Here is a 22,092-nt window from a genome sequence, read left to right on the forward strand (position 1 = left end):
TGGCACATTTGTCTTAACAAGTAATAACTGCATAAAGTGGACAATGGGATAGTATCAGTGAAGCAAAACAATAAAACAGGATGGATGGAGAAAGACTAGATAAAATGTGGCGAAAGAAAAAGAAAGGTGTCATAAAGATGGGGCATTATTTCTTTGTCCAAAGAGAACCAATACCACTAAACGACTTTAAACAAAAGACATCACCCACACTTATCAATCCAACTAGATTCTCGGAGGAAAATAAAATGCCGCTACCGAGGTGGAGGCCGAAGTTTCAGGGCAAATCGAGTGGCGCCAGCTCTGCCTGGACTCCGTTGAATGACGCGTGGGAATTCTGCCGAGTGGCCCGCCCGCTTCGGGGCGTGCGGACAGGTGGATGGCCAGGCGGACGGCCAGGCGCGCCTGGGCCGGGGGATGACCCGGGTAGTGCCGAGGGGGGGCCCCCGCTGGGCCCCCGCCCCCGACCGCGCCCCTAGCAGCGCGCCCAGCCAGCCAGCCGGCGCCCGCCTGCGTCTTCAGCCCCTCAGCTGTCCGAGAACCCGGCGCCCGCAGGCGGAGGTTGCCATGGTTTCCGGGGGTCACGTGGGGCGCGCCGGCGCCCCCTCCCGCGCTCCGCGGCGGGGCGGGGGCGGGGCGGCCCAGGAAGGGGAGAGGAGCGGCCGCGGTGAGAGCGGGAGGAGCTGGAGATGCTTCCAGCTCTCCCGACGCCGTGCTCGTTCAGCCGCCGCCGCCGCACGGAGCAGCCGCGCGACGGGAGCCGCGGGCCGGGCCAGCCGGGCCGCCGGGGCCCAGTGCGCCTCGTTCGCAGCGGGTAGCGCAAGCAGCGTCGTCTCCGCTCGCTCGGCGGCCGCGGGGCCCGAGACCGGTCCGGGGAGGGGGCGAGGGCGGCGCCCGGGCGCCCGTTGGCAGGGGAGGCAGGATGAGCATCGAGATTCCGGCGGGACTGACGGAGCTGCTGCAGGGCTTCACGGTGGAGGTGCTGAGGCACCAGCCCGCGGACCTGCTGGAGTTCGCGCTGCAGCACTTCACGCGCCTGCAGGAGGAGAACGAGCGCAAAGGCGCCGCGCGCTTCGGCCATGAGGGCAGGACCTGGGGGGACGCGGGCGCCGCCGGCGGGGGCGGTACCCCCAGCAGAGGGGTCAACTTCGCCGAGGAGCCCATGCACAGCGGCTCGGAGAACGGCGAGGAGGAGGAGGAGGAGGCCGCGGACGCAGGGGCGTTCAACGGTAAGGACCCGACCCCCTCGCGCCCCCTCCCACCCCCGCCGCTCCCCCTCGGCCCTTCGATCCCGCAGCTCGGCTCAGCCACCTCTCCCCGCCTTCCCCACCTTCCCTACCTTCCCTTCGCACCCACCCCCTCAGCATCCATTTCTGTCTCTCCCGCTCGCCCACCTTCCTACTCCGCGCTCTCGTGCCCTCCCCCTCGTCCTCTCCTCTGGAGGTGGGGAGCCCAAAGGTGAGGCTTCTCTGCCCACCCGCCCCCTCTCGTCCTGGGCTCGGAGGCAGAGGCCGACCAGTTTGGGGTGGGCATCTGAGAAACAACTTTCACTGGGGTTGGAGAAATTTCCCTTGACGGTTGTCACTGTGCATAAATGAAGCTGGCCCACTTGGCATCCTCTTTCAGCCTTTATATTTATTAATGGAGTGTCCAAAGCGAAAAGGCGAGGGGTGTTCAATCGGATTGGCTTTACTGTTGTTAGGACGGCAGATTCTCTAAAAGGAGCATGAAATTGGACCCTCGGGGCAGAACAAAATTTATGGTGATAGCTTTGGCATTCTTGGAAACAGTCGTCTATTATTTTCCAATTTAGCAATACCGCGTTGTACTATCTTGGGACACACAACAAAGGATCCCGTTTCGCCTGCAATCCGTGGGGTGTTTGGAATGAAGAAACGGGCTAATGGTTTGCTTTTTATTTAAAACAAATACTGAATGACTTGGTGCCTTAAAAAAAAAAAAGTGTGTGAAAAACACTGTAGGAAGTTCTGAAAGCTTGTCGGTTGTCTTTAGAATGAAAAGCCAGTGAGTAATTGTAAGGACTGTGCCAGATACTGAAGCTAGAAAGAATGAATGGGAAAGAAAAAGGGATTTTCTCAAATAGTTGCTCCTGTCAGGTCCTACCTCTTCTGCTTATAACCCTCTTTCTCTGACACACGCAGACACACTTACACATTAACAGCCTTCCGTATTTACACAACATGCCTAAATCCCATCTTTGTGGCATCTCAAGCTAAAATACCCGGGTGTGCAAATGTGCAAGTGCTTTTTCTTTGTGGTGTAAAGTAACCATGCATTCAGCATCGCACCAGCTTTTATTTATTTACACTGCTTGTGGTTTGTGTATCCGCAGTGCATTTCATATAATGAAACCATTTTAAAGTGTCATTTCCTTGTATATGTTCCTAGGAAGGTGTTTCTTTTCTTTGCAAAAGTGTTGAAAAGTGTTATAAAATTAAGGTATTTTTAGCTTGTCCGAAGCAATCACAAAAAGCATTGGAAATGAGTGCTCTCTGAAGATAAAAGGGAAGATTGTTACTTTAAAAATTTTAATTTTGGACTTCGTAGTGTTTTCAGGGGTAGGATAATCATAGTCTTCATTGTTCATTTTGCACAAGAATTTAATCGAATACTTTTCTTATTAGAAATGAGAAAAGGATAAAAGAGTACATATTTTAAACAGATGGGCAGGAGAAGCCAATGATGAATGACACAGAAAGGGTAGAGACATCTAATATATACTTCTTTTATGCTCCTGAGACACACATGTACACACGAGTACATTCACATGCACACGGACACACACAAAGAAAAAAAAAGGACTAGTTTCCGAGATTGGAGAAAAGCAAAGGCTAAGGGACTTGGTAAAGAACATATATTCGTTCAGTACAATATATTGTTAGTATAAAATATTTTGTATAATGTTTTTGAAGTACTTTGTATTTATGATTCTGTTTTCTCTTTACAACAATGTAGATTATACACAGAACAGATTCGATTTTTGTTTTGCAGTGAAATAAGCTGTTAAGTTCTGAGTGGTAGGGATCATTTTATATGGTTTTATGGTCTCCAAAGCACCTTTATTGTAAAAATTACTCAGTGTGAGTTTTACTAAATATTTGTTAACCAATTGCCCTATTTATTCCCCATTCCTACCCCCCAAAGACTGTTCTGACTGCAACCAATTTGATCATTATCCAGCGCACACATATGCATATACGTATAACAGAAACTTTGGTGATGGTACTTCCCTTTTCTAGGTGTAGTAAAAAATATCTGTTCAGAGTATTTTCTTTTTTTTTTTAAAGGTAGTTTTTATTAATTTATTATTTATTTTTGGCTGTGTTGGGTCTTTGTTTCTGTGCGAGGGCTTTCTCTAGTTGCGGCAGGTGGGGGCCACTCTTCATCGCGGTGCGCGGGCCTCTCACTATCGTGGCCTCTCTCGTTGCGGAGCACAGGCTCCAGACGCGCAGGCTCAGTAGTTGTGGCTCACGGGCCCAGTTGCTCCGCGGCATGTGACATCCTCCCAGACCAGGGCTCGAACCCGTGTCCCCTGCATCGGCAGGCAGATTCTCAACCACTGCACCACCAGGGAAGCCCTAGAGTATTTTCTATTCTAATCAGTTCTCTCAATTTTTTTAAGGTAAATTGTGAGACCCCCAGTTTAAAGAGAATTTTAGACTACCAAGGGTTGGCGAACTGTTTTGTAAAGGGCCAGAAAGTAAATATTTTAGGCTTTGTGAGCAATGTATGGTCTCAATCGTATATTCCTCTTCTTTTTTTTTTTTTTTTAACTTTAAACACATATCCCTTCTGGAGGTTAAGGTTGTACAAAACTGGCCACAGACCAAGGCCATAGTTTGCCAACCCTAGGTCAGAGGGGAAGAAAAAGTCAAAATAATGCCATTGCAGGGCGGGGAGGGGGGAAACAATAGGTATGAGCCTATCAGTGTAATGTCTAGGTCTAAAAAAGTGCTAGAATATAAAAAATACCAGATACTGGGTAATCCTCCTCTCATAGTAAAGAATTAGAAAAGTAAGTACTAAAGAAGAGTAAAGTACTAGAAGACAAGTCTTAATTTACTGAGATATATAACACAAGACCAAATGGATCAATCGTTCTTAAACTTTTGTATACATCTCAAGGATGTTTGATTCAGAAATGAACATTACCTGGTACTATTCTTGGAGAGCTTTTTTGAACAGGTTGGGGTGGACACCGGGTTTCTTTTTTTTTTTTTGCGGACATCCCAGCTCGTTCTGATATCTACATTTCCCTGACCACACTTTGAGATATATTGGTCAACAGATAATGATGATTATAATATCACTTTCTCTTATTAACAGTGTAAAAATAGCTGCCATTTATTGACATTCACTGTGTGCTAGGCACTATCTGAATGTTTTAATTCATTATCCCAGCTTTATAAGAAAGGTGAGACTGTCACTTGCCCAGTGTTTCACAGCTAGTGTGCTGTAGGGATTGGAACACCTGTGGGCCTGGCTCCATCCCTGTGCTCTGAAGTTCCAGATTTTATCTCTGGAAGGGGGTGGGGCTGGCATCGCTTGAGCATCCCTTGTATGTCAAGCTCTACTTGAGGTCCTTAATGTGTTTTATCTTTAAGGCTCAGAAAAATTAACTTGTCCAAGGTCACACATAGGACTAGTAAGCAGCAGAGCCTGGTTTCTTACTCACATCTCTCTGACCCACGACCATCAGAGGTTTCTCCCTTAATGGAATTTGTACGATGGGCTGACTCACAGGTCAGGTTTTCTTGGTTATTTTTCCAGTAATGGTGATAAATTTGCTTTGATTGATTCATACCCACTCTCATGAATCCCTTAGGACAACGTATTTGTCGATGGTATTTGTGAGAGGTTGGGCAAAAAGGCAAGTTTTTGACCATGAAGCTGGTGCCCATTGACTCACATAGAGGGATCAAGCATATGACCTTGAACTCATAGTATGGTGGTTGAATCAAGCAAGTGAACCAGGGTTTGGGACCATGGCCATTGATGGCCCTAGGCCAAAAGTCAGATGGGTGAAGGTGGTCTTGACTTCTCTCCTACCTTTCCAAAGGATTCCTTCCTCTGCTGATTGCTTTCCCATTCCCCTTCTATTCTTTTCTAATTTTATCACTTCTAGTGTTTACTTTCAGTTTGCTGTCAATTCTTTTTTTTTTTTTTTTTTTTTTTTGCTGTCAATTCTTGTTAAAAGAGCAACCGTTAGGTATTAGAATGGCGTATGGCGATCCCCTTTCTGGGAATTCTTGAAGTCCTGAAAAAAGCTATAATGGAGTCTCTGCCTCCCTCTTCCCCATCCTACAGAAAGCGAATATAACATGACATGTCTCTTCTGCAAGGGCAGTGTCCCCAGGCTTGGAATTTATTAGGGTTACGTAAGCCAAAGAGTTGGAATCAGTACCAATTTGGAGTGGAATCTGTGGTAATTAATACAGGCATCATTGTGAGATCTTGTATTGCTCAATTATTTCTTCAGTGAAATGGCTGAAATTATAAAATGAAGTAAATAAAATTCTCAATTGGCAAGTAGTCAGTAACAAATTACATATGGACACATGAAGAGCAATCAAACTGGAAGAAAAATAAACTAATATAAAATATGGAAGACCTAATGTTCTGTATTATGGAAAGCAAAGATCTGGAGCTCAAAGTGGATACACAAGGCAAAAAATCTTTGTGGATACACAAAGATAGAAATTTATCATGTAAAATCTGTGACTTAATCCTCTTAACTCTGATTTACGTCAGATGTTTTTGGAGAACTTTATCTACCTTTGCATTTTTACGGTTTAAGGGGATTGTGGAGACTTTACCAGAGATCCTGAAAATTATGTAAAATATTGGAAAGTTGGAGCTTATGGTGGGAGATTAAGGGAACAAAGGTATTTATCATGAGAGGAAATGGTTGAAAGAGAGTTAAGAGTAACATTCATGTGTCTGAAAATTTTTCTTAGAGGATTCTGAGCAAATATTCTTCATCTCTGTTATATACAGAATTAGAAGAATTAAGCTTCATTGTAGCTTGAAGAATAAAAGTCAGAAATTCATCTGTCTGAAATGGCGTATGTGGTCTTCCAAAAATGAGATGGCAAAGCAGTCGGGGTAATAGATTGATTTTCCAAAAATCTGCTGTGAAAACGTTCTTAAGCTTGTTCATACTGGGAGTGAAAAAATAGGTTGATCTGTATGTTGCATTCATGGCCTAACTGACAGCAGGAAACTGTAGAGAGTAATAATCATAGCTTTAAAGGAGTGTTGCTTTGGCCGATTTTTTAGGCTCACTTCTATGGGCCCTTATTTAAGAACTTGCTCTCTTGATGGCTATTAGAGACTGTTGTGGGACAAAGCAGCCAGTCCTTAGCTCTTGCCTCCTGCTTCATGTAGCTGTCAACATATGACTAAAGAAAGACATTTATTCTAGCGGTGGTACTTACGCAACGGACTGAAAGTTAAAATATCTTTTTAATATATTATGAAACTCTTAAATCCATTTAATCGGTTTGAAAAATGTTCATGGAAGTCAGTTTTGGGGGGTTAACTTTAAATTCAGACAACATCTGTTTTCTTTTATGTATGAGGTGCTGTGTGAGGCATGTTGACATGTTATCGTAGTAACAGTGCCTGCCTCGTGAAGTTGTTAGCGAGGATAAATGGAGTAATATTGGCAAGGTCCTTAGGATAGTGCACCCAGCAAGCGTTGATTACCTGTTAAACAAATGATCTGATTTATAAGTATTCCAGAAATGTGTTCTTTCTGAGTAGCAATTTCATTGTGCTTGGTGGAGATGAATCTAATGTTTGCACTTTATAGAAAGATGAAGTAGGAAATGAGCTTACTGGGCAGTTCCTCTTGGGATTTAATGTGAAGTTATGTTGCATAGTAATAAAACCAACATCCTTTCAGCTGATAATTTGTAGCTAAGCATGCCAGGATTTTGTAATTAATGAGACTTTGTGGTCTTTGGCTATTACAAATTTATATAGTAGTTTTAAATCCTCCTGAAGTGGATTACATCCTTCATGACATTGGCTAAAATGTTGAAGCCATTATTTTATTTATGAGCTTAAAACAGTAATGTTAGAGAAGATTTTTAAAATATTTTGAGTTATAGATGGTAATTGTGATTTTTCAAAGAAGAACGGTTAAGAACATTATTCATTTTAATAGTAGTATTAAATGGATTGCTTTAGGGATTGAAATTGGGAAATCAAAGGATTTTGAAAGAGTGTTCTTTCTCAAACTCTTATCCATCTATTACTTTAAACTTTGGGAAGAGGGAGGGAGGGGAGGGATGGAGGGATGAGAAGAGAGAGAGAAGGCGGAAGAGAGGAGTAAAATTAGTTGGAACTTGTGAAGGGTTCTTTGAGTAACTTACACCTTTTCTGAAGGGATGGCAGAGAACCTAAACAAAAATTGAAGCACTGGATACTTTCATATCTTAAAAATCAAACTCTTTAGCTATTATTTAATGTAAGAGCATTATAAGCTTTCCATTTGAAGACATGTAAGTAAGCTTTCCATTTGAGGTCGCACATATAGTGATGTACTGTGTCTGGGTGGGACAGAGTAAATATTTAATGGTTATTTATTGTTGCAAATCTCACTCCATGGATTCCAGTAAATTTCCAGCTGTCAAGGTTTTGTTCATAGCTGTGTCAAAAAACAAATGTGTTTCTTTTTCAGCTGTACTAACAAGAGACCTTTGAAACTGTCAAGGAGGAGTTTATTTGTGATCCATTAAAAAAGCCATTTAATGAGAGTAGTAGCAATAGAGAAGGCCTGCGGTGGAGGTTGGGGTTGATGGGGGCGAGGGGTTCAGCGAAGGTGATTGAATGACTGACCTTGGGGTCTGCCTTAGCAGTGTCAAGAGTCACAGAGTAAAGGGGCCGAGACCTGGGTTAGCCCATAAGGAGGGGGAATGTGTATAAGTTGGGAGGTAGGATGCTGTGCCCATTCACTCACTGCAGACATATTTATAGAGAGCCAACTCCTTCCTTTTTTTTTTTTTTTTAAAAAAAGGAATAGTTATTTTCTTAAGTTTACTATTTCTAGACTTCTTAAGAAACAATCCTTTTGTCAGAGACTGTCTCATAGATAGAATATGTTGTCTATTTCATTTAACAGATGGAGCAGCTGAAAGCAGGAGACGTTCCTTGCCCAGATTTAGTCTGTTTTGGTCTTTCTGTTAATAGAATTATCACAATTCATGTGCTGTTTATATTAACTTACGTACTATGAATCCTTTCTGTCTTCCATCAGGGTGATAGATAAGGTGTAAAAGTCTAGGCTAAAGAGAGGTACTATTGTTCTTTTGCCTTCAGAATTACCAATTTTTTTTTTCTCTTTGATTTTTTTCATTGCGGTGAAATCTAGTATTAGGTTTTATTTTTGTATCAATTGCTTAAGAAGAGACAATGGAAAAGAAAAAAGAGTGCAGTGACTTTTCTGAGGTGGATGAGTTATTGTCATCGTGTTCTTGGTCCTGTTCTTACTGTCCTTCCGCCTTATCCTTGCCGTTTAGTTGTGGTTGGGTTGGTCCCAAAACCCCATATAAAAACGTCACTGTGATACTGATCATTATCTTTATTTTATGGGAGTGAGTTTTTGTGTTTCGGAAATTCAAAATGACTCAGGCTGTTCCATTATGTAATTATTTTGTGGAAAGAATTTGAGCTAAAATTTTCAGGTCATGGCTTACATGAAAACAAAACAATCTAAAAAAAATCAGAAATATAAACACAGTTGGTGTAACATTTATAAATGTTTCAGCAATAGGCTCTGCCATGTGTAGCTTAATATGTTTGGAAACTGAAAAAAAAACATCATTCCAGTTGCTACTGTTTAAAAAATGTTTCTGTGTTTTAAAAAAGACAAAAGGTCAAAATGTAAACACATGTTCTACATGAAAGTGAAGCCAAGAAGATACACTGTATGCAGTGATTCCGGTATCCGTTTGGCTGGGGACTGACACTGTTTAATTTACATTAGCTGTTCCAAGACAAAATAGTTCATGCGAGTGATATTGAGGGGAATTTTTTTTTTTTTTTTTTTTTTTGGATAAAGGAGAAGGAAAAAGCTTCCATTCGTTTAAATACATTTTAGTTAGACTCAAAAAGCATCTTTCCAAAAGGTTCTGAATTAAAACATGACTCAGCTGTTTCATTTCAGTTGCTATAGAAAGCTAATGTTTGTTAAATGATATTCTTTTTATTTAATCATTGTTAACTTTTTTGGCTGCTTAAGTGCCAGACGCTGAATAAGGCTGTTTATACATATCATTCAGCCCTCCCCCAAAGTACGTGGTAGAGTCAGGATTTGAACCTGACAGTCTTGAGTTCAGAGCCCATCTCCTTAACCATGGTACACAGACTTCATTTTTAGTAACTCTTACAGCAGTAACATGGTTGAAAAGAACCACATATCAAAAAATAAGCTTCCAACTTTTCCCTTTAAAAATTTACAGCCTAGCCCAGCATTGATCTTTCCCTTTTACAATTTGTTTTTTCTGTCTATTCTACCCAAATTAGCACTTGGTATACTGTTTTTTTTTTTTTAAAGAGAACCTTTATTTTATTTTATTTTGGCCACGCCATGCAGCTTGCGGGATCTTAGTTCCCTGAGCAGGGATCAAACCCAGGCCCTCGGCAGTGGAAGTGTGGAGTCCTAACCACTGGACCGCAAGGGAAGTCCCAGCACTTCGTATACTTTAGAAGCTCAATAAAATGTTTATTTTAAAAATGAACACCTCATATACTGAGCTGTTTAATTCTCAAAACCTCAAAATCCTTACGAGATTCTCTGGTTGACATGAATGGTGTCAAAATGGCAGGATGAACGTGCCCTACTTCAGAGTAAGCTTGGCGGATGTCACATGTGCCTGGCACAGGCAGGCACGGAAACACAGGAATAAGCTCCCTCCCTCCAAGACCTTCCTGCACGCATCTCACTTGGCCCACAGAAGGTGCTCAAATACACTTTAAATTAACCTCAAGTTGAATACTGAATGTGTCATAATAGTAAACATCTATAAGTGTATATTTCTAAAGTGATTGAAACCTTCTTGGGCGCATAAATATTAAAAATAGCCTCCTGATAATCCTTTATATTGATGCATTTTAAAATGTTTTCATGAAATATAAAAGCCTTAGCCTGTGTTCAGTTTCATAGGTTTAGACTTCATTATATTTAAAAAAAAAAGGTGGCATATTATATTTTGGCCTGATATTTGATCACTCTGCCACATGCAAAGAACACAAGTGCACAGGCTCGCCTTGCGGGTGAGGATTGCACATTCTCATCGAGGAGACGTTCTGACCCCCCTAAACTTCCCGTGTCACTTCTTCTGCTTCTGTGAGCCCTGTGTTAAATCCCAAATGCATCTGTTGCCCTGAACCTGCTTTGTCCTGTTTTCTCTCTCCATCTTGCCTCATTCCTGCCACCTTGAAAGCAGGCTGTCTTCCTCCCTTTATTGCATGAATCCTGCTCACCCCCGAGGTGAGCCCTTTGGAGCCCTCCGGTTTTAACTGTAGCTCCAGCGCAGACCTCTCGCCTTCAGGTTTAGGTTGACATATCTCCCTGCTTACCAGCCACCTCTGCTTGCATCTTCTTCAGGCACCTCCAGATAATTTTGTCCTAAACTTAATGTGTTATCATCTACCTCTATTATTATTCTTTCCTACTCATGTTACTTTCTTCCCACCACTAATTTGATAAACACAGTCAATAGAGCCCCTTTCCTCTGCCTCCTACTTCTTAAACCTGGTAGTTTATGGAAAACAAACAAAACAGATTGCTTTTATTGCTAAAAATTTTTAAGTAGTGCTGAAAAATCAGAAACACTGGAAACTTTTTACGAATATGACTTCACTTTGGCATAGGCTCTAGGTTTGAATCCTGACTCTGCCATTTATAACTTTTGGAACCTTAAGCAAGTTACTTTACCATCTGTGCCTCAGTTTCCCCATCTGTGAAATGGGAATGATGGTAGTACTTACCTCAGAGGGTTCTGGTAAGAATAAATGAGTTGACAGTGTGTGGCATATACTAAGCCTTATATATGGGTTTGTTAAAAAAACAGAGGAAGGAAGGAAGAGAGGAAGGGCAAGTTTTAGAAGTTAGAACCTGACGGGTTTTAAAAATGAAGTTTGATTTGAAATGTAAGAAACTAGAGATTGCTTTCAAGGCAGTAGTGTAGTAATAGTCCTTAAAGAAAATGTTATTAATGAAAAATATAAAAGTAAAGTCTTCAGATCTTTCAGCTAAGTGTTTCAAATTTTTAAAAAAAACCCTGCTCTTTTAAGTCTCAAGTCCTCCTTTAATTCCTGTGAAATGCAAGGAAAATAGTCTGACTTAAAAAAAATAAGGTTAAAAAAAAGCAACGGGATAAAGCTTTGCTTTGTTTTCACACCATCTTCTCCCTTGAGAATCAGTGTCTAACTGGTAGAATAAATAAATTTGTGTGTGCAAAATCTCCAAGTTTATGGTTTTATTCAAGTTTTAATAAGTTATTTTAAAACAAACTTGGGAAAGAGTAAGTAGGGATATTGAAAATAGTTACTTAATTTAAATGAGGCAGATGCTTATAGTAAAAAACATGAATATGTACCTGAAATATAAATTAATTGGAAAAAATTGGTTGTATAAACTTGACAGCTTGTTGCCATTTCCTCATGTCATAATATTTATGAAAGTAAGCTCATGGTGGGAGAAACTTTTTTTTTTTTTTTTTAAATAAATTATTTATTTATTTATTTTTGGCTGTGTTAGGTCTTCGTTTTTTTTTTGTTTTTTTTTTTTAAGAGATTAGAAGTGGTCCCTGATCAGATTCAGGGCCAGTTGCTTCTCGGAATGTTTGGTGATATTCTTTTTAAAGTTTAATTTTTATTTATTTATTTATTTTTGGCTGTGTTGGGTCTTCGTTTCTGTGCGAGGGCTTTCTCTAGTTGTGGCAAGTGGGGGCCACTCTTCATCGCGGTGCGCAGGCCTCTCATTATCGCAGCCTCTCTTGTTGCGGAGCACAAGCTCCAGACGCGCAGGCTCAGTAATTGTGGCTCACGGGCCTAGTTGCTCCGTGGCATGTGGGATCTTCCCAGACCAGGGCTCGAACCCGTGTCCCCTGCATTGGCAGGCAGATTCTCAACCACTGCGCCACCAGGGAAGCCCAGGTCTTCGTTTTTGTGCGAGGGCTTTCTCCAGTTGCGGCGAGCGGGGGCCACTCTTCATCGCGGTGCGCGGGCCTCTTCACTGTCGCGGCCTCTCCCGTTGCGGAGCACAGGCTCCAGACGCGCAGGCTCAGTAGTTGTGGCTCACGGGCCTAGTTGCTCCGTGGCATGTGGGATCCTCCCGGACCGGGGCACGAACCCGTGTGCCCTGCATTGGCAGGCAGATTCTCAACCACTGCGCCACCAGGGAAGCCCGGGAGAAACTTGTATACCTAAGTTTTACATTAGAATGTGGTTTTATTCTGAAAACCGATCATTCTGTACTTGCTCCACTACAAATTGCTATCTTAATAGAGTTCAAAAAAAAAAAAGACAGTTCTTTTGGATATCTTTGCTTTTACACAGAGTTATTCACAGGTCTTTGATTTTTTTTTTTTAAGGTGTCATTGATTTTTTAACGTTAGTTTTGTTTTTTTTATTTAATTTTAGTTTTGGCTGCATTGGGTCTTTGTTGCTGTGCATGGACTTTGTCTAGTTGCAGCACACTGGCTTCTCATTGTGGTGGCTTCTTGTTGTGGAGCATGGGCTCTAGGTGCGTGGGCTTCAGTAGTTGTGGCGTGTGGGCTCAGTAGTTGTGGCTCGTGGGCTGTAGAGCGCAGGCTCAGTAGTTGTGATGCATGGGCGTAGTTGCTCTGTGGCATGTGGGATCTTCCCGGACCAGGGCTCAACCACGTGTCCCCTGCATTGGCAGGCAGATTCTTAACCACTGTGCCACCAGGGAAGTCCTTGATATCTTATTTGACTGTCATTAACAACAGTTTACCAACTAAGCAATATTATGATCTTTGATTCCTCATAATACCTTAAAATAATTTCCTTATAATTTCTTAAAAAGAATTCAAAAAGTATTTTAGTGTTCACATTTTAAGAAAAACGCATTTGCAGAAAGGATATTTTGTGAAATATATTTTAGGAGCACATTTAGCATTAAAAGGGTACAAAGCTTCAGTTATGCAAGATGAATGAGTTCTGGGATCTAATGTATATAGTATGGTGACAGTTACCAATACTGTATTGTATACTTGAAATTTGCTGAGAGGATAGATCTTAAGTTAAATCTTAACACACACACACACACACTACACACACACACACACAGAGTGGTGACTGTAGAGGTGATGGTTAAATTATTTAGCTTGATTGGGATGATCTTTTCACAGTGTATACATATATCAAAACATCAAGTTGCACACCTTAAATATATGCAATTTTTATATGTCAAAGGTAATAAAGTAAAAAAAAAAAAAAAAAAGCAGTGTGAATTAATCTGGTTGGGCTGATAGTATTGAGTATACTGAGAGATTTTTATCTCCGAAACCAAGCAGAGCAGAAATTTTCTCTTTCCCTCTCTCCCTCTTCTTCCCTCTCCCTCCCTCCATCCCTCCCTCCCTCTTCTCTTTTTTAAAAATTATGAAATATTTCCAATATACAGAAATGAACAGACAATAAATAAGGAACACTCACATGAGCCATCCTCTGTCTAACAGATTTTAACACTTCAGTTTTTTTACTTTGAAGAAAATATCACATGTACAGTAGGAGTCTCCTTGTGTACCCCTTTCTTATCCTGTTCTCTTAACTTCCTTCTCCATAGATAACCACCACTATGATGAATTTGGTGTTTATACTTCCTATATATGTTTTTGTACTCTTACTACAAAGGCATTTATTCATAGATTAGAAATAATGATATTTTGCATGTATTCAAAGTTCATATAAATTGTGCCACTTACGAAAGTTTCATTTATGTAAATTATCATCCTTCCGCTTGTTTTTGAGAACAGTGTTTGAGGTAATGTTTCATTGATTCATGTAGCTCTTGTTCATTTTTTTTAAACTCCTATTAGTATACCCTTATATAAGTGGACACTTCATCCATTCTTTGATAAATACTTTGCTTGTTTCTAACTATTTGTTATTACAGTGCTGCAGTGAGCATAATGTGTGTGTGTGCATGTATGTGTATTATGCAAATGTACTAGAGTTCTTTAAAGTGTGAGGACCCCTGGAGAACCATTCATCTCCCACTCCTTGACTTTTTCAGGGAGTCTATGGAGTGAAAACTATAATAATAATAATAAGTTATTTTCCCTTTCCCCCCGCCCTCCCATTCTCTCAGAAGTATATAGTAGAGTTTTGCAGAGGCTGCATAATGTATGATATTGCAACAGATTGAATGCAGAAGCAGATATGAGAACCCAGCTGTCTTCTATTATACTAGATTTGCAGAAAGGTAAAACAGAGTCATTCTTCTTATTAATTTTTTTTGTCTTGGAAAAAATAGTTATTTTCCATAAAATTGTTATTTATCGTAACACATAATCATCTTGTTAATTTTAAGTGAAATAATACTTTTAAAATAATTTTAATTTCTTATACACTATATATTGATGACTCTAACCCATATAAGCAAATAATTTTTAAGAGTGTAAAGAGGTTTTGAGACCACAAAGTTTGAGGACTGCAGTTCTAGGGTACACACCTAAGCGTAGAAAGTCTGGTTTTAGGGAATGCCCAGCTGTCACTGCACGTCATATTGCCATATTTGCAAAGCTCTTATACTAGTTTATACTCTCAGCAGTAGTATAAGAGTTCTTGGTTCTCCACATTCAAGCGACCATTTGATATTGTCAGATTTTAACCAGCTTTGCCAATAAGACGGATGTTAAATTGGAATCTCATTGTAAATTGAATATGCTTTTCCCTGATTACTAGTGATCTTGATCATCTTTTTTATCTTCATTGATCATATCTGTAGTTCATCTTCTGTGAAAAAAGGTTTTTTTCTTGTCATTTTTCCTGTCTGATTGTGTTGTTCTTACTGATTTGTAGGAGTGTCTCCTCTCCTCTCCTCTCCTCTCCTCTCCTCTCCTCTCCTCTCCTCTCCTCTCCTTTCCTTTTCCCTCTCTCCCTCCCTGCCTCCCTCCTTCCCTTCCTTCCTTCCTTCCTTCCTTCCTTCCACGTTCTGGTTACTAACCCTCTGTTGGTAACATGCATTGAAAAAAATCTCCCAGTTTTGGGCTTGTCTTTTCGTTTTGTTTATGTAGGTTGAACAGAATTTCCTTTGTTTTCTCTTCCAGTCTTATTGAGATGTAATCGACATACAGCACTGTACAAGTTTAAGGTGTACAGCATAATGACCTGACTTAAGTACATCATGAAATGATGACCGCAAGAGGTTTAGTGAACATCCATCATCTCATATAGATGTAAAAGAAAAGGAAAAATGTATTTTTTCCTTGTGATGAGAACTCTTAGGATTTACTCTCTTAACAACTTCCATATGTAGCACACAGCAGTGTTGATTATATTAATCACATTGTACATTACATCCCTAGTACTTATTTATCCTATAACTGGAAATTTATACCATTTGACCATCTTCATCCATTTGCTCATCCCCTCAACCCTTGCCTCTGGTAACCACAAATCTGATCTCTTTTTCTATGAGTTTATTTCTTTGTTTGTTGAAGTATAATGGACCTACAACACTATGTTAGTTCCTGGTGCACAACATAGTGATTTCAGTATTTGTATACATTGCAGAATGATTACCATGATAAATCTAGTTACCATCCGTTGCCATACAAAGATATTACATTTTTATTGACTATATTCCCCATGCTGTACATTTCATCCCCATGTTTTGTAACTGGAAGCTTGTACCTCTTAATTTCCCTCACCTGTTTCACTCTTTTCATTCATGTTCATACCATTTCACTCAAGAACAGAATTTCCTGATTTTATTGTAGCCTAACATTAATCCCTTCCTTTATACTTATACTTTTTTGTGCCTTAAGGAATCTATCTCTACCTCGAATTAAAAAGATAAGCTCTTCATTTTCTTGTAAAAATGAAAAAGTCTTGAGTTTCACACTTAAGGTTTTAATCCATCTATAATTTATTTTTGTGCCTGGTATGAGATGAGAATCTCATTTCATTTTTTAAAAATATGCATCATTTATTGACTTTTTTCCCCCACTGATTTTTAAACATCAATTTTCCATTTTTATGTGAAGGTACTTACAGTCTATTCTGTTCTGTTGGTTTGTCCATTCTTTAATTACTCTCTCTTTCTCCTAATATGACTTTATATGGTCCTGATATGTGGTAAGTAAGTACATCCACCTTATTTTTCTTCAGAATTGTTTAACTATTCATGGGCTTTTATTATTCCACAGAACTTTTAGGACAAGCTTCTTCAATGATGTGAAAAACTTTATTAGGTGTTTGTTGGAATTTATAAACAAATTTGGAGACATAAATATTCCATGAACATTGCATATCTCTATTTATCCAGTCTTCCTTTCATTTCTTCAGTGTTTTATCATTTTCTCCATAAAGGATTTTCTTGTCTTTTCTTAGTTTTATTTCTAAGTAACATATTATTTTTGTTAGTATTATAACTGGGTTATTTTTCTATTACATATTCTAATTAGTTGTTACTAAGAATATATAAAAAGAACTGTTAAAACTCAATAACAAAAAGCCACTAATCAAACTGAGCAAAAGACCTAAACAGTTTAATAAAGAAGACATAAAAGAAGATGGCCACGTGGGAAGATGTGGAGTTAGTGTCTCCCCACAAGTAGGGTGCCTGCCGGCCCATGGTGGGGGACTCTGACGCCCAAGGAGACGGGAAGAACCCCAGAGTGAACCGGTAGGATGTAGGGGGACTGAGGGGAAAGGATAAGTGGAGGCCAGACAGGGTCGGTGCCCCTGAGGCTGGGGAGATGAGGAGAGGCAGGCGGGAGCGACTCTCCAGGAAGAGCGGGAGAGGAGCGGAGGACAATCGCCTGGCCCACTCAGGCCGGGGAGCCTGCTGAGCTCCCAAGCCAGTACCCCGCCCTCCAAAGCCCCATCCAGGCCACATGGGTCCTGGGGGCATAGGAAGGAGGCCGGGGAGACCAGGAGAGGCAGGTGGGAGGAGCCCTCTAGGAGGAGTGGGTGAGGAGCAGAGGGCAATTGCCCTGCCCACTCAGGCCCAGGGAGCCTGCTGAGATCCCAGGCAGATCCCCTGCCCTCCAAGTCCCCTCCAGGCTGCGTGGGTCCTTGGGGGCATAGGAGGGAGGCAAGGGAGCTCAGGAGAGGCAGGTGGGAGGGGCCCTCCCAGACCAGAGGAGCAGGAGAGGAGAGGAGGGCATTTGCCCCACCCACTCGAGCCCAGGAAGCCTGCTGGACTCCCAGGTGAGGTCCGCTGCCCTCTGAGACCAGGGGTGGGGGGCACACCTGGGCCCCTTCTGTTCCTTGAGCCTAAGCCCCGCCCCCCACAGCCCCCAGAGCCTTTTCCAGCCCTGTGGGTCCTGAGCATTGGCCCCGCCCACCACCCAAACCTCGCCCTTGCTTAGGCCCTGCCCTCCACAGCCAAGGCCTTCCCCCTGCTCCCTTTTTTAAATTTTCCCTCTTCTTTTTTACTATTGTGGTACTGATGTACCTTCCGGTTGTTAATTCATCTATGTTTTTATCTTTATATTCTTCCTAACATATCTGTTAGTTTCCTAGTCTAATTTTATTTTTTACTTTGTTGTTGTTGTGTGTTTTTTTGTTTGTTGTTTTTTCTTTGTTTTTTTTGCTGCCCCAGGTGGCTTGCAGGATCTTGGTTCACGAGCCCAGGGTCAGGCCGAAGCTCCTGCGGTGGGAGCTCCGAGTCTGAACCACTGGACTAACAGAGAACCTCAGACCCCAGGGAATATTCATCAGAGTGAGGTCTCATGGAGTTCCTCATCTCAGCACCAAGACCCAGCTCTACCCAATAGCCTACAAATCCTAGTGTTAGAAGCCTCAGGCCAAACAACCAGTAAGACAGGAACACAATCCCACTCATAAAAAAAAAAAAGAGAGAGACGGCAAAAAAATATATCACAGATGAAGGAGCAAGGTAAAAACCTACAAGACCAAATAAATGAAGAGGAAATAGGCAATCTACCTGAAAAAGAATTCAGAGTAATGATAGTAAAGATGATCCATAATCTCAGAAATAGAATGGAGGCATGGATTGAGAAAATACAAAAAATGTTTAACAAAGATCTAGAAGAACTAAAGAACAAACAAACAGAGATGAACAACACTAGGAAAAATGAATAACAATAACTGAGGCAGAAGAACGATTAAGTGAGCTGGAAGACAAAATGGTGGAAATAACTGCTGAGGAGCAGAAAAAAGAATGAAAAGAATTGAAGACAATCTCAGAGACCTCTGGGACAACACTAAACACACCAACATTCGAATTACAGGGGTCCCAGAAGAAAAAGAGAAAAAAAAAGGGTCTGAGAAAATATTTGAAGAGATTATAGTAGAAAACTTCCCTAACATGGGAAAGGAAATAGTCAACCAAGTCCAGGAAGCACAGAGAGTCCCATACAGGGTAAACCCTAGGAAAAACACACCAAGACACATATTAATAAAACTAACAAAAATTAAATTCAAACAAAAAATATTAAAAGCAGCAAGGGAGAAACAAAAAATAACATACAAAGGAATCCCCGTAAGGTTATCAGCTGATTTTTCAGCGGAAACTCTGCAGGCCAGAAGGGATGGCAGGATATACTTAAAGTGATGAAAGAGAAAAACCTACAACCAAGATTACTCTACCCAGCAAGGATCTCATTCAGATTCGACAGAGAAGTCAAAAGCTTTTCAGACAAGCAAAAGCTAAGAGAATTCAGCACCACCAAACCAGCTTTACAACAAATGCTAAAGAAACTTATCTAAGCAGGAAACACAGAAGATAAAGACCCACAAAAACACCCCAAAAATTAAGAAAATGGTAATAGGAACATACATATCATAATAACCTTGAAGGTAAATGGATTAAATGTCCAAACCAAAAGACACAGACTGGCTGAATGGATACAAAAACAAGACCCGTATATATGCTGTCTACAAGAGACCCACTTCAGACCTAGGGACACATACAGACTGAAAGTGAAGGGATGGAAAAAGATATTCCATGCAAACGGAAATCAAAAGAAAGCTGGAGTAGCAATACTCGTATCAGGTAAAATAGACTTTAAAATAAAGACTGTTACAAGAGATAAGGAGGGACACTACATAATGACCAAAGGATCAATCCAAGAAGAAGGTATAACAATTATAAATGTTTATGCACCCAACCTAGGAGCACCTGAGTACATAAGGCAAATGCTAACAACCATGAAAGGAGAAATGGACAGTAACACAATAATAGTAGGGGACTTTAACACCCCACTTACACCAATGGACAGATCATCCAAACAGAAAATAAATAAACACAAGCTTTAAATGACATAATAGACCAGATAGATCTAATTGATATTTATAGAACATTCCAATCAAAAGTGCCAGAATACACTTTCTTCTCAAGTGCACATGGAACGTTCTCCAGGATAGATCACATCTTGGGTGACTGATAATCAAGCCTTGGAAAATTTAAGTAAATTGAAATCGTTTCAAGCATCTTTTCTGACCACAGCGCTATGAGATTGGAAATCAATTACAGGAAAAAAACTGTAAAAAAACACATACATGGAGGCTAAACAGTGCACTCCTAAATAACCAAGAGATCACTGAAGAAATCAAAGAAGAAATTAAAAAATACATAGAAACAAACAACAATGAAAACACGATGACCCAAAACCTATGGGACGCAGCAAAAGCAGTTCTAAGAGGGAAGTTTATAGCAATTCAGTCTAACCTCAAGAAACAAAAATCTCAAACAATCTAACCCTACACTTAAAACAACTAGAGAAAGAAGAAATGGACAAATTCTTGGAAAGGTACAACTTTCCAAGACTGAACCAGGAAGAATTAGAAAATATAAAGAGACCTATCACAAGTAATGAAATTGAAACTGTAATTAAAAATCTTCCAACAAACGAAAGTCCAGGACCAGATGGCTTCACAGGCAAATTCTATCAAACATTTAGAGAAGAGCTAACACCTATCCTTCTCAAACTCTCCCAAAAAATTGCAGAGGGAGAAACACTCCCAAATTCATTCTACGAAGCCACTAACGCCCTGATACCAAAACCAGAAAAAGATACCACAAAAAAAGAAAATTATAGACCAATATCACTGATGAACATAGATGTAAAAATCCAGAACAAAATACTAGCAAACAGAATTCAACAGCAGATTAAAAGTATGATACACCATGATCAAGTGGGATTTATCCCAGGGATGCAAGGATTCTTCAATATATGCAAATCAATCAATGTGATACACCACATTAACTAATTAAGGAATAAAAACTATATGATCATCTCAATAGATGCAGAAAAAGCTTTTGACAAAATTCAACATCGATTTATGATAAAAACTCTCCATAAAATGGGCATAGAGGGAACCTACCTCAACATTATAAAGGCCATATATGACAAACCCACAGCAAGCATCATACTCAATGGTGAAAAACTGAAAGCATTTCCACTAAGATCAGGAACAAGACAAGGATGTCCACTCTCGCCACTCTTATTCAACATAGTTTTGGAAGTCCTATCCACAGCAATCAGAGAAGAAAAAGAAATAAAAGGAATACAGATTGGAAAAGAATAAGTAAAACTGTCACTGTTTACCAGTGACATGATACTATATGTAGAAAATTCTAAAGATGACACCAGAAAACTACTGGAACTAGTCAATGAATTTGGTAAGGTTGCGGGATACAAAATTAATGCACAGAAATCTCTGGCATTTCTATACACCAACAACAAAAAATCAGAAAGAGAAATTAAGGAAACACTCCCATTTACCACTGCAACAAAAAGAATAAAATACCTAGGAATAAACCTGCCTAAGGAGGCAAAAGACTTGTACTCAGAAAACTATAAAACACTGATGAAAGAAATCAAAGATGACATAAACAGTTGGAGAAATATACCATGTTCTTGGATTGGCAGAATCAATATTGTGAAAATGACTATACTACCCAAAGCAATCTACAGATTCAGTACAATACCTATCAAACTACCAATGGCATTCTTCACAGAATTAGAACAAAAAATTTTACAATTCGTATGGAAACACAGAAGACCCCAAATAGCCAAAGCAATCTTGAGAAAGAAAAACGGAGCTGGAGGAATCAGGCTCCCTGACTTCAGACTATACTACAAAGCTACAGTAATCAAGACAGTATGGTACTGGCACAAAAACAGAAATATAGATCAATGGAACAGGATAGAAAGCCCAGAGATAAACCCACACACCTATGGTCAACTAATCTATGACAAAGGAGGCAAGGATATACAATGGAGAAAAGACAGTCTCTTCAATAAGTGGTGCTGGGAAAACTGGACAGCTACATGTAAAAGAATGAAATTATTACACTCCCTAACACCATACACAAAAATAAACTCAAAATGGATTAATGACCTAAATGTAAGACTGGACACTATAAAACTCTTAGAGGAAAACATAGGAAGAATACTGTTTGACATAAATCACAGCAAGATCTTTTTTGATCCACCTCCTATAGTAATGGCAGTAAAAACAAAAATAAACAAATGGGACAAAATGAAAGTTAAACACTTTTGCACGGCAAAGGAAACTACAAACAAGACGAAAAGACAGCCCTCAGAATGGGAGAAAGTATTTGCAAATGAAACAACAGGCAAAGGATTAATCTCCAAAATATATAAACAGCTCATGGAGCTCAATATCAAAAAAGCAAACCATCCAGTTAAAAAATGGGCAGAAGGCCTACATAGGCATTTCACTAAGGAAGACATACAGATGGCCAAGAGACATATGAAAAGCTGCTCAACATCACTAATTATCAGAGAAATGCAAATCAAAACTACAATGAGATATCACCTCACACTTGTCAGAATGGCCATTATCAAAAAATCTAGAAACAATAAATTCTGGAAAGGG

General features: G+C 40.3%; 1 protein-coding gene across 1 annotated transcript in view; it reads left to right on the forward strand.

The window, feature by feature from the left end:
• Window positions 1–758: 758 nt before the first annotated feature.
• The window catches only part of PRKAR2B (protein kinase cAMP-dependent type II regulatory subunit beta), a 112,350-nt gene continuing 91,016 nt past the window's right edge, over window positions 759–22,092 (forward strand). Inside the window, exon 1 of the mRNA XM_059932880.1 lies at window positions 759–1,226. Coding sequence (XP_059788863.1) covers window positions 920–1,226 — 307 coding nt within the window. The 5' untranslated portion in view covers window positions 759–919. The remainder of the gene's footprint in view (window positions 1,227–22,092) is intronic.

The sequence above is a fragment of the Balaenoptera ricei genome, chromosome 9, assembly GCF_028023285.1.
Source record: "Balaenoptera ricei isolate mBalRic1 chromosome 9, mBalRic1.hap2, whole genome shotgun sequence".
Lineage (NCBI taxonomy): Eukaryota > Metazoa > Chordata > Mammalia > Artiodactyla > Balaenopteridae > Balaenoptera > Balaenoptera ricei.